Source organism: Anopheles aquasalis, chromosome 2 (genome assembly GCF_943734665.1).
Source record: "Anopheles aquasalis chromosome 2, idAnoAquaMG_Q_19, whole genome shotgun sequence".
Taxonomy (NCBI): Eukaryota; Metazoa; Arthropoda; class Insecta; order Diptera; family Culicidae; genus Anopheles; species Anopheles aquasalis.
The window spans coordinates 82501-95474 of record NC_064877.1 but is presented as its reverse complement, the minus strand read 5'-3'; the positions used below and the strand labels follow the sequence as shown (position 1 = coordinate 95474).

General features: G+C 44.8%; 2 protein-coding genes across 5 annotated transcripts in view; one reads left to right on the top strand and one right to left on the bottom strand.

Moving 5' to 3' along the window:
• LOC126573342 (mucin-2) overlaps positions 1 to 7546 on the bottom strand; it is a 28271-nt gene extending 20725 nt beyond the window's left edge. For all 4 annotated transcript variants that reach the window (XM_050233370.1, XM_050233388.1, XM_050233397.1 and 1 more), the window contains exon 1: positions 7298 to 7546. The gene's annotated coding sequence lies outside the window, so the exon portion shown is untranslated. The remainder of the gene's footprint in view (positions 1 to 7297) is intronic.
• A 1767-nt stretch (positions 7547 to 9313) lies between these two features.
• The window catches only part of LOC126571617 (uncharacterized), a 14523-nt gene continuing 10862 nt past the window's right edge, over positions 9314 to 12974 (top strand). Inside the window, exons 1-6 of the mRNA XM_050230295.1 lie at positions 9314 to 9397; positions 9474 to 9860; positions 9929 to 10092; positions 10161 to 10444; positions 10509 to 10761; positions 10826 to 10907. Of these exons, the coding sequence (XP_050086252.1) occupies positions 9479 to 9860; positions 9929 to 10092; positions 10161 to 10444; positions 10509 to 10761; positions 10826 to 10907 (1165 nt within the window). The 5' untranslated portion in view covers positions 9314 to 9397; positions 9474 to 9478. The remainder of the gene's footprint in view (positions 9398 to 9473; positions 9861 to 9928; positions 10093 to 10160; positions 10445 to 10508; positions 10762 to 10825; positions 10908 to 12974) is intronic.

Sequence of the window (12974 nt, the reverse complement as noted above, 5' to 3'; positions counted from 1 at the left end):
GATGGGACTCTACATTGTAGCGTCGCGTCCTTGAACACTCGAACCGCATTTACCGCTGTTGCAAGCAGGCGACTAATCAAACGAGTCGGAACGACCCCATCCTCATCTGGTAGGCAGTAGCAGTAGCAGCAGCAGCAAAAGCGCCAGAAGCATCAGGTGTAGCTAGCGTTCGTAACGCATCTTTTAATTGCGTTGAACTTTGGCTTTTTTGCTCCCGCGGCCGAGGAGGAACCCGAACCTGTTCCTTGGTCTACTAAGTGAATCTGTGCGCGCGCTGAACCGGCAACACAACATGTTTACTTTATGGCCACTTGAGCGAAGAGACACTCGCCAACAGCGCTGCTAGGGTCCTCCAGACAGAAGAAGACCTAAGGGTGCCTCCACCCAGGCTACGCAATCTGACCTGCCATTGGGTGCGTCACGTGAACGGCGGCGAGCCTACCGCGTTACTAGTACGATCGAACGCGTATTCGCTTCTTCATCACCCCATCAGCATCGACTCATCGCTTTTTACCGATGTGGCAGCGGCACAAAGACAAGAGCCAAGCGGTTCATCTTGACACCCGGTGGTGATGACCTTTTTTGGCTTAGCTAAGGAACTGGAAGTCGACCGGCCTCTGGCAATTCCGTGCTCCCTAAGAGCTTCAAATCGACAATAACTCAGGAACACTAACGCCAGCCTGCGCCCCTTGCGTATTTCAATGGCCTCGTTGTTAAACTGCTCTCCCAACCACTCTAATTGCCCGACTCGCCAGGTGCTAGAAAACAAACTGATAGAGCCATAACTTTTGAGAGAGTAAATTTAGTACAATGGAGATTTACGGCGCATTGGGCCACTGTTTATGGGCGCTTGATGTCAAGGAGATAGTTACAACTGTTACAGGCTAAGGGATACTGATGATGCTGCCGCGACTGGTCGGCCTCTCTACGATATCGATTATTCGTTCTTTTGCGAAGATACAACGGGGTTTGATGTTACCCCTGGCTGATTTCGTGTTCTTCAATGATTGACTTACAAACAGAAATAATTCTCTTTGTCCTGTTTCAGGCCTTAGGCTGTTTGCTTCCCTTCCTTATATTTTCGAACGCCCATGCCTGTGCCATTTCCGATTAAGTGAATGTGGATAGCATGGGTTATAGCTCTACGGATTAGAATGGATTTTCCTGCTACACGCAAGCAATGTTGTGTGAAGGAATCACCAGGATAAATGTTATCTAAACTATTCCCAAGCAGCAGGAAGTGATGAAATGCTTCCTGCTTTAAAGTGAATTCCTTTTTGACGCCTTTTGCCACATTACACCAAGCTTTTAACTCGGATCTTTACGAAAGCTGGCCAGTAACAGAAGCTTCAACACGGACCGTAGAGGAAAGAATCTCGCACGCATGTAAGGGGGATCAGCGTTTCCACACTTTGGCGAGCAGTTTATGAATGTGCATTATTTATGCTTATTTTTCCGTCTCCAGCGACCGCGACCATTTCTGCGGAAGGGGAAATTTTGCATTTTTGGGCTGCCGAACGAGAAGGTTTGCCCGTTTTTCGAACGATAGGGCAACGATACAACAGCTGTTGAAATCGTTTGTATGGTTTTTGGCTGATGATTTTTGTGAGTTTGCGTTAGGAAAACAACTTGTTTGTTCGTTAAAGCAGCCATGTCGATGTTAAAGAGCTTGCGATTCTCAAAAAATCAACATCAAAAGGGACTTATTTTGCCGATACAGGCCGCAACTTGCTGCAAAAAGTTTATCAGCTTTCCTTCCATTTCCGAACCAATAGAAACGCTGGGAAAAAGGGAATTAATGCATAATGTAATATCGTCCATGTTTGCTCATCTTAAAAATCAGATAAAAAATGGTTCAAAACAAGGAATTTAAAAACGCGAAAAAATGACCCAAATACGCGGGACACAGGAAGTGTGGCGGTCCCAAAAGGCGTGATGAGGCTTTGATAAAAGTTGTGCATATCCAAGTGGATGGAATTTCCTTAAGGTCGTGTAGGCCTACCCCGAGGCAAAACATGAACACGAACCACATGCGCGATTGCACAACACCACGCATATGTGTGGCGGTGGTGGAAGTTTGTGCAAAAAATCCCAAAAATAAGTACAATCTACAGTAGTAGACTGGAGTCAGAAGGCAGTAAGCCGTGGGCTTCCTAAAGTGCGAGAGGGAACGTGTGTGTTGACATGAGGACAAGAGGATATGGCCGTTTGCTAGGGCAGAGATCCGCAGGAAAGTTTTGTGTCTCGTATCCGCGGTTATTGCGTGTACTGACTTCGTGAAAGGTGAAACCACCACACACACCCACTCATAGCCAGCTCATTTGGTGGTTTGCGGTTAAAGAACGTGCGGACTGTTAATGTGGAAAGTTAAAACGTAGGCATCGATCAAAGCGACCGGTAGCATGGTGAGTAAAAATGAAGGCATTAATCAAAATATCAATATCTGGCGCGTGTGCACGCCAAAAAGCAAATCGAGCAAATGTCCGGGAGCAGAATGATTTTCGCGCCAGACATTTCCAAAATGAGCAGATTAAAGTAGGCCATTTCATGTGCCAACCCTTTGTTATGAACGAGACCGCATTTGCGCATTTTTAGTACCGTTAAATTTAAGAACAGACTGTGCACTCGATGCTTTAGTCAAAGTAATCATGTTCTAGGCGTGCTGGAATGTTCCGACGGTCGATGGCTTCCAGCGGCTCTGGAGTTGATGTTGGCTGCGATTTGCGAAAGCAAAACCCATTTCACCTGCACGGCTGAGTGAATGCGTCGCAGTGATGTGGGAAGATGTGGGTTGCTGTCATGATGGGCCAGGAAATTACCATTTTCATCGAGCGCGGTACGAGAATGAGTGAATTTATGGTGCTTGCACATTAAAGCGAGCGGAAAACTGTCAGCAAGAATCCCGTCGCTCTACGGCGTTGGGTTGAAAAAGATGAGAAAGCATTACAGAGGAAGAAAGCATTCACATCCTTACCCTAAATTTCCCACCCGAGCAGCCCGATCGTGCGAAAGACGTTCAATTAATTATGTTTCTTCTCACCACCGATGCTCGAAGGTGTAGGAGTTCCTTTGCTTATTTAAGTGGATCCTCACTCCTTCAAACCAGGTACTCGTCAGTGATGTGCGTGCTTCATGGACGGCCTGGGGCGGCCTTTTTTGGGGCCCGAGACGCGCGTGCGAGGCCGACGACGGGTGGTTTATTATTAGCTAGCCGTGTGCCTCGGGGACATTTTGGGCTCATGAAATGAGCTGCAGCAACCGCCGCCACCAGACACGATTCTCAAGGCGCCAGAAGGAAGCTCGGCAATTTATTGTCGCGTATGTAATCGTTTTCTACTCAACTCAAACCTGCACGAGGAAGGTGTGTGTGGCACGCTGATGAAAAGAGAATTTGTCCTCCGAGCGCAAGCAAAACGCGAGGAACCAGGACCAGGACCAGGAGGTGTGAATTTAATCTTCTTAGCTATCATTAACCTTTAGATTGTTTACAGACAAACACGCACAGTTGTGGTGTGTGCTTTTGTTCGTACATGGTTGAAATGGTTGAATAGTTAATCACCTTGCAACATAATTAATATACACTTGAAGAATTGTATTAGCCCTGGTATGTTGACTCTCCGTCTTTGCCGCACTGATGGAAAGCGATACAAAAGCAAATAGTATGTTAAAGAATATTGATAAGGAGTTAAATTAGTCAAAGGAAATGCGATTAGCATTGGATGGTGCTTAGTGGCACATTTGGAATGGATGCAACAACTTATGTAGGTCATGCAGACACGCTTTCATTATTTACTGAACATTACATCATCTGGTAAGGCAATCGATTCGTGGTCGATTTGGGTGTAATCTCTGCCATCGGAGGGTCTGATACGCAGCTTCCTCCACTTAATATCACGGTGTAAATGAAACTGGAGCGTAAAGTATGAACGAAAGTGCTTGTTTGCTCCCGGCAAGATTTCCCTAGACGGCGATAGCCGTCCGCGTATAGCTGTGTGTACCGTGCTTCTTCTTTTGCTATGCTCCACAAGTCACAACTCGTCTAAAAAAACCGATGCTTATGCTTCGAAAACCGAAAGTAAACAGTTGATCTTCTCGAGATTGGTTCGGGATGTTGGCTGTGGCAGCTTTATTGCTCTTTTATCTAACACACGAGCTAACTCCAACAGCAAACACACTCCCCGAATGAAGCTAGTTACGGCGAGCTTACAGTAGATTTAACTAACAGAAAGTAAAGCAAAAAATCCTAATCCTCCAGCACATAACTTTCCGACGAGTACAAAAAAAAATCTTTTCGCAACTTTCTTCGTATGAATGGCGTGGTGGTCCGGGAAGAGAATGCGGACCGTCTAGCTATACTCTCCTTCAGGCACGTACCAGAGACCGCGTGTGCGGGTTCAGGTAACTCCCTGCGAGCAGCGTGACCCCCGCGGGAGCTACGAGTGGATTTATTGGCTTACGGAAGAGGCTCGTCGTTGTCGGTTGTCGTGGTTGTTCGTCTTGCGTGTCGGGTCTCGAAATAGTATTCGTCTCCGTCTCCGCTAATGATGCTCGCGTATCGTCCCGTCCCGGGGGGAAACTTTGGGATGGGACACGCCCGTCGCGTCCGGTGGTGGATTAGATAATATGTCGTAATGTTTGGTTTCATTCGTCGATCGCAGCACCACCGAACCGAGCTGTCAGTTCGAGCGGAAGGTCTCCGGCTACTATTGACCCCATTTTCAGCGGGTTGTCCCACCTTCGTCAGCAGCTGGTGTGAGATGCAGTTCCCTAATAGCAATAGTGGAGCAAATTTATGATTTGAGCAAATAATCTTCGTGGTATGCGTGGAGTGGTAGATCACGACTCAGCCAAGATGGATTTCAAGTCCAGCCTGGTTGATCAAATAGCGGTAAGGGGCAGCCTAAGGGCGTCGCTGTAAGTTCACGACATCCCCTGGGAGGCGAATATGAGGAAGTATCACTGGAGTACCGGCCAGTTAGGATACGTTTTTGTTGACTTTCCTTGACGTACGATACGACGCTAGACGCAGACCAAACATTTCCTCAATTGATTCGGGGAAAACGGATTTCCTGGTCTGCAGGCTTTTAAGGAAGACCCTTTTTTATCGATTGATACGTGTGATGATGATTGATTATGAGTGTGAATTATGACACGCGTGCAGGAGTGCATGTGATGCCAATATCTAAGCCAAACGACGACGACGGCGACGTAACGAGGCAATTCACTTGATATCAGCCCGCGAACAGAGAGTGATTGACGTTTGACCGATTCGGCAGACGGGTGCTGCCAGCAGATCATGAACCCTTCCGAACTGATGGCGCTTGGCCAGTTCGCTGGTTTGCATGAGTGAGGGACGATGCCGTCGTCCGTTTACCAATGCGCTAGACGACCGTCGTCTGGCCGTCGGATCGCATTTAGTTAATAGTTGGTTCGCTTGGATCGGTCCGCGCCTCTCCGTCACGATGCCTTCACAATTACCTCGCGTTCCACGCTGTGTGTGTTTGTTGATAGTGTCTCGCGTCGTCTTCTTCCGTGGCCGGTAAAGGGAGAGATGATGGTACCGAGCAACAGTGTTAAGCGCTGTGTGGCGGCTATGGCGCAATAGTGATTGCACTGTCGGCCATCGATAGTGTTGATGATGGCGTTTCGGTGGCTAGATTGCATAAAACGGGAAGAAACGTTTTTTTGCAATTTAATGCCCAAATGGTTCTTATGTTGATGACATGATGGGGCCACAAACTGTTGATTGGATGGGCCACCATCGCCAGAAGGGACGTTATCCCACTTAAACATTCCGTCCGTCCACACTGCATTGTTTCTGTCCGTTCAGCGATGACACGTGCGCAGAGTGAGGAGTACATCACATTTACATATTATTCAAAGTCCACTGGAAGTGGTTTGGCTATAATTTGATCATCAGTTCCCATGCCAAGACATTCATTAGGAAAGATGCTACAGAGCGTCGAAGTTCCTAATCACTGATCCCGATAATCAGTTGGGATATGTGTGCCTGTTGGGCAAATAAAGAACATCCTAATCATCCTAATCATAATGATTGAATACTAGGTTGACAGACCAGGGACTTCGCTGCTGGTGCTGCTGGTTGGTTCATTAAATTACGGTACAACCCATCGTAAGACGTGAGTGAGATGCAGATCGACTCATTTTGGGGGCAAAAGACAAACTTTTCGCTGATGCTGTCATCCTAGATTCTTCCAAACCAATGAGCATCGATGGCCGTACTCTATACGACCGTGGCAAAGTGTCTGGTAGCCGCAGGACATACGTACCGGTGCCCGGTACGTGATGTTGATCACGACAGTCATAGAGACGACCGGCGGACTCTCGGGGACACTCTACCTTGGTGTCATCTAAATGACCTATTCCCACTGTTTCCGCACACTCTCCCGGGGGCCAACCAAATCAAAGTATCCTTATAGCATTCCTTCGTTGACCTCGTTCGGTGCAATGCACAAATGAGCCTCTGAACTTACTGATGGGCCACGGAACTGTAAGTTTCATGTCCTTGAGCTTCTGAACTTGGTTCTGTCTGGTTCTTTAAAGGATGTCTAGTTCGAAGGAAGCATCGCAATAAACGTTTGATATACAGACCCAACGAACCATAGCAATGAATAGATTAAAGCATCTTCACAGATGGTTGGCTGTTAACATAATAGTCAAGTTGTTTTCAAAAATGTTGCACTGGTTTCTTTGCCGTTCAGTCCGTACTTGGAAATTCTGAGCAGCACTCCTGCAGAGGAGAGACAAAATAAAACGCTCCCCGGCAGACAAGTGATTCGTAGGATTTTTAAGAATATTCCTCGGGAAACACGCATTTTGTCGCAGGCATTTGGTCTTCTACTTCTGCGTTATGTGTTCTCGATTGTGCTTGTTTGGCAAAAACGAACACTCGCTAGGCATAGGTTAAAGCTTAATGTAGTGAAGAAATTTCCTCAAACTCGAGCCACTTTGACGAATTACAGGGAATCGCATTTGCAAAGCGGGTGGTTTCCTGTTTCCGATTCTATTGGTTCGCTGCGCCACTAAATTTTCGGATGTACAACAGATTGAGGAAATGGATCTTTTAACCCCGGAACTGTAGAAATTGTGTTGGCAAATGATTGCTGATCTATCTAAGGTACACGCGCTTTATGGAATTCGCTGATAACAGCAGATGTAGCACAAAAGTATATTAGAAACCGTATATATCAGCTAAATCATTTAACTACGAGTGGTTCTAATCATCCACGACGTGTTGGCATTAAAAAGGATTCATTTCGTCCAGCAAAGTGCTTACCTTCTGTTTGAAAAATTCCCAAATCACTATTTAGGGAACTACTGCTTATGGTTCCAGGGTTCCAATTCTCGTGCTAGTATTCACTATTCACGCTGTTAAGCCACTTCACTGAGTATCACTCGTAAATCGTCCTGGGAGAAGAGTCCTGCACTGGAGTCCTTTCCATTCACACACTCACGCACATGCACATAGTCCCTTTTATGTCGTTGTGATCGTAACGTTTCGTGTGATCCGCACGATCAGCTTGGTTTGTGCCGACTAAGCCTGCGCCAACGTGCGGACATAGCTTAAATACTTCCATTGGTGGCCTGTCGCCAGCCAGAGGAGGGGCGCATGGAAGATGTTAACATTGCAGCGGTGACAGCGCTGAAGGTGGGGTGTCGGCAGATGCGCGAAGGCGCTACCGGTGGAATGCGAGAAGTGGGAGTAGGGTTGGTTGTCTCGATGGATGCTGTGAAGCTTTGAGAGCTTTTAGCACGTGAATCGTACGCACGCGTTCGTCAGTCACTCAAATACCCACGTGTGATTCAGCCGAGCCGAGCGTCACACGAAACGAATGAATCTAACACACGAAGCTTTTGTGGAGCTCCGATTGAATCCTAAACCGATGGTCAACGTTTGGTGCCTTGGGGTTGGGTTAGATTAAAAATTGTTTTATTCAAGGATGCACATCATTTAATTGTAAATATGAGAACCAATGTGTATCATAAAACAATTCTGAATTTATTTCCGTTTCAAAGATACCAAAGATGCACATCCGCTTTAAGGATTACTATTGACATCTTGGCTTGCGAATCACTTTTAAGCCAAATGTCACTAGCCAAGTCAATGATGTACAGCGGACGGCTCGACTCTTGCCGGGAACGTCAAGTGTTCGGATGCGTCTTCGATGAGCACAACTCCTGAGGAGAAGAAGGGGAGGAGGAAATCAGCTTGGTGAAGGAAAACAACTCATCCACTCATCCACAGCAGACTAATCCGCACGTGAAGGCACACGAAGGAATAATGTGTCCCACGAGACACCATTTGAAACATGAGCATTTATGTCGCTACTCATGCTGTCGGCTGAGGTTGGATAGTTGCTGAGACTGATTGATTATCCTGCTAAGGGTTGAAGGCTGCCCGCCCCTAGTCCTTCTGAAACTTCTGTCTACTAACATATGCGATGCTGAGTAAGCATGGCCAAAGTCGAAACACTGTGGAAGAATGTTACTCAAGCTACTGTAAAATTGTCTAATTACAATCATATTTCATAAGCGAGAAGCATACATTCCGAGGAAAAAGTTGCGAATGGAATCATTGGAATTCAATTTAATTTCTTCGTTGATTCGCTATGTGAGTCTCATATGATAGCTCTTTGCCAGCCAAATTTTGATTCCTCTTCGTCTGCTAGATTGTCATGTAGTTTTGGCAATTATGGACAAAATTCTGTAAGCGACGAGTTCCCATAGTTTCTAGATGGACATTTAGCATGATCATACTTGCATCAGCAGTACTTATGTCGACAGCCGACTAATTTGTGCTGGTTATGCATAGAGAGTTAAAGTAAAATAAAGAACCTTTTGTGAGATATTCACACAGAAGACATTAAGCTGACAGATACTTACATTAGCGTCTCGATAACGAGAATGATTCATTCATGCTTGATAAATTTACTTTTAAATCATGCTAAGATATCGATAGGGAATGGTGGTTTACTGGGACTTCTGACCGCTGCTGCTGCTGTAGCTACTACAGTTGCTGCTGTTTGCAAGGGGTACTGAACTGGGAACTGAAATCCAGCTACCCGCGACAGCGTGTCGAAGTAAACACATTCATGATTGAATTATTCAGCTCAGTGTGATTGCAATGACCCGATTAGGGACTACGGTGCTAAATGTATCAGGACACGCTCCTCCATAGACACATTGGCTCCTCGTTCTTCGACACGCATCGGTGACGATAACATTCCGCGGACGATTGTTGAAGGCAAAACGTGTGTGCGCCCAAGAATGGCGTTGAAAGCGTGGAAAACCATCGTCGTGCAGAAAGTGCACCAGAAGCTTACGGCTATCAAGGACGAGGATGCCAGCGATACCTTTCTGTGTGGCATACGACCCTGTGATTGAGCGTTTGCCTTGTCCATGGTTTGAGGAAATCAACTTACGTGCTTCCCTCTTTTTCATCCTATTTCTAGTTGTGATGCTTGGCCAGATATTCGGGATTTTTCCCATCTACGGTATCATGAGCAGGGATCCACAGCATCTGCGTCTCAAGTGGTTCTCGGCGCGCGTCATTCTCAACCTAACCGTGGTGTTGACCGCTCTGATGCAAGCATACTTCGAGTACCAACGGCTGGCAACAATTGGTGTGAACGCGAAGAACGTTAGCGGACTTATTTTTTTCATCGATGCTTGCCTGATTAATGTGCTTTTCCTGAATCTGGCCACTGGATGGCGTGCGATTGCCTTAAAGTGGACCGAGGTGGACCTTACCTTTAATCGTCCACCGTTTCAAATGGTTGGCTGGAGTCTCAGGAAGAGGCTTCGTGTGATTTCATTCACCCTGCTCTCCCTAGCTGTTGGTAAGTTCATCCAGTTATCTGAGTCGTTTCTGGTTTTTATCTCAACAATGCTTCCTCTTACTCTGCAGTGGAACATGTTCTTTCAATTTTCAGTACCGTGCACAATCAATATCTCGAGATACAGCACTGCAATTGGACGGTTACGTCCTACTATCGTCATTACGCGGTGCGAAGATTCTCTAATATGTATCTCAACTTTCCCTACCATACCGCAAGCGCGATCTTTCTAACGGTAGAGTGTCGCAAGCCTGAAAGGACATCATTCCCGTTGACCTTACATTCTCTCCCATGGCTACACAGTACGTGTCGTCGGCGTTAACGATCTACTGGAACTATCAGGACATCTTCATCATCCTGATCAGCGTCGGGCTAGCGGCACGGTTCCAACAGATCAACAATTATCTGAAAATGCTATCAGATGGTGTGCTGATACCCGGCGAGGACTTTTGGATTCGCGTCCGAACGCACTACGTCTCCTTGTGCGAGCTTCTTGATGATGTGGACCGAGTGATATCGTGGACGATGCTCATCTCATGCGCCACCAACCTTTACTACATCTGCCTGCAGATCCTTCACGTTTCCCAGTTAGTTGACCAGCCGTAACGCTCGAGAACATTCATTTGGCATTCCTCTTTCCCATTACCACAGAAAACTGGCGAACATGGTGGACGACATCTACTACTGGTTTTCGCTGCTCTTCCTGATAGCACGCACGGTCACGGTCTTCCTATCGGCCGCTCACATTCACGAGTGTGCCAAAAAGCCGTTGGATATAATAATTAAAATACCGAACGTGGGCTGGTGCGTTGAGTTGGAACGATTCTCCAACCAGCTGAAAAGCGAGCAGGTGGCACTATCGGGCATGGGGTTCTTCTATCTCACTCGCCAGCTGTTGTTCTCGGTAAGAATTAGCGAAATGTACGAGCAAACAAGCGCTCCCTTTGACAACGTTTCGGTTCTTATAGATGGCTGGTACGATTGTTACGTACGAGCTGGTGATGCTCAAGTTCGATGAGGAGTCAGAGAACAAAGGCCACATCGCATTATGTTCCAAGTTTTCCTTCGAACACATTTGAACGCAGCAACCATCGGTGTTCGAATTGTTTAAAATAATAAGCTCATCATTACTGTTTTAACATTTTAGCGTTTTACTACCTGGGAGAAATTGAAGTTAAATGACAGCAAGTGTCATGGTGAATCATGCTTAAAATATCTTTTTTGCTGCCTACTCCTCTGCAACATTGTAAATCTGATCCATCTATGAAGAGAATATTGATGTGAACCATCTATGAAGTGAATAGATGTAGCAGCACGTAAAGTGGCCAAAACGAACCCACAGACTAGTCACCATATGTTGGCAAACCGATTGGCGTTGGTAACCAGTTCTTTTGAACTCTTGCAGCTTGCTCGGTCACTTGCATCGTTATAGTCACCGAAGGTGTCTTCGACCATGCCTCATCATTCGAACCCCATCATCATCCCTGGCGGCTAGCGGTTGCGGTCAAAAAGTTTAGTTCAACAAATGCTTCTAATGAGGTGTAGGGCATGGATGTCATTGATGACATTTACCATGTAAGACAGTTTCTACACACAGCCAAAATTTGGCGGCTAAAGTCAAAATTGTCGGCAAAAGTCAAAAGCTCCATATAAAAAAAATAATGGTGTGTGTAGGGACGCTTGAAAAGAAGAACTTCAGAAAAACTACAGAATCATCGCGAAATAACTTTAACACACCTGCAAACAGCTTTTTTAAAAATATAATATGCTTTAAGCTGATCGGGAGACACATAATGCTGCACTCCAGTGTAGGCCGTACCGTAGATGTAAATTTGTCTCCATCTGCCATTATTTTTTCCAAAATGTTGGAAAAATGAAGTTCTCTTTTTTTGACTTTAGCCGCCAAATTTTGGCTGTGTGTAGAAACTGTCTAACATGTTAACTTTAAGAAGAAGGGGAAGCGATTGTTGGAGGCCACTATGAGCACTGCAACTTTGCTGATTATTGAAGGTTAAAATTTTCAGGTGTTTTAAATAAAATAAAATAGGAAATCAATCGGTGAAATTTGTGCATCTGTTTTCCGAAAAATATGATTTACTAGCTTTCCCGACAGACGTCGTTCTGACTTTGAACGGTCGTGGGTTTATTATTATCATTGGCCAGCACGGCTTTGCCACATAATGTCATTTGGAAACATTTGGTATGTATTTTCGAATGTTTTTTATGGCAATCTTCGACATTGGTGTTCGGTTTGCCAATAGCTCATGAATGGGAGCTAAGGTTAATTTGGGCAAAAAAACGTAAATTTATGACGTTTTTTTGTGAAGATATAATTCTGCTTTATTTTTTCGAGGGAATGGCATGTTGAACTACTACTTTTCAAGAATATTTAGTTCTATTTTGGGGAAGCTTTGTTTAAAATTTCGTACATGATATCAGTTTTGCGTGTCTGAACTACGCAAATGAATATTCTCTTCATAGATTATAAGTTTATCCAGACAGCCCTGTTGAGTTTTTGTAAAGTTTTTGATTGAGTTTTTGTCCAATTTTTCTATTTTTTGCAGATTTTTTAAGTTGAAAAATTGATCACATTATGATCAAACCGGGTTCATCGCTTAAACGGGCAAGTCTTTTGATTCGAACCAAAAACGGTTTGACCAAAAACGGATTTGTTTGTAAATAACTATATCTACCTATACATGGCTTTGCAAATGCCATTACAAAGTGCAACTTTTGAAGTTTATTTGGTCGTATTATGGGGACGATTTGTTAAAAAACTTTACCCAAAAATGATGCATTTTACGATTCAACCTAAAAAACAAGCTTTACATAATTGTTTAAAAAAAGTATCAACAATTATTTAGTTTATTAAACTCGACCGGGCTACCAGGCAAATAGTGTACAGATTATATGTGGATCGGAACGCACAATGTATATATATATATATATATATATATATATATATATATATATATATATATATATATATATATATTAATAGATTTAAATAATTAGTCTATCAAGAAGGGATTGACATGTTTCGTAGAAAGGAAAATCATGCAGTCTTATAAATGTTTTAAGCATTCCATGTCGACCGGACAATGATTAGTCCTGATG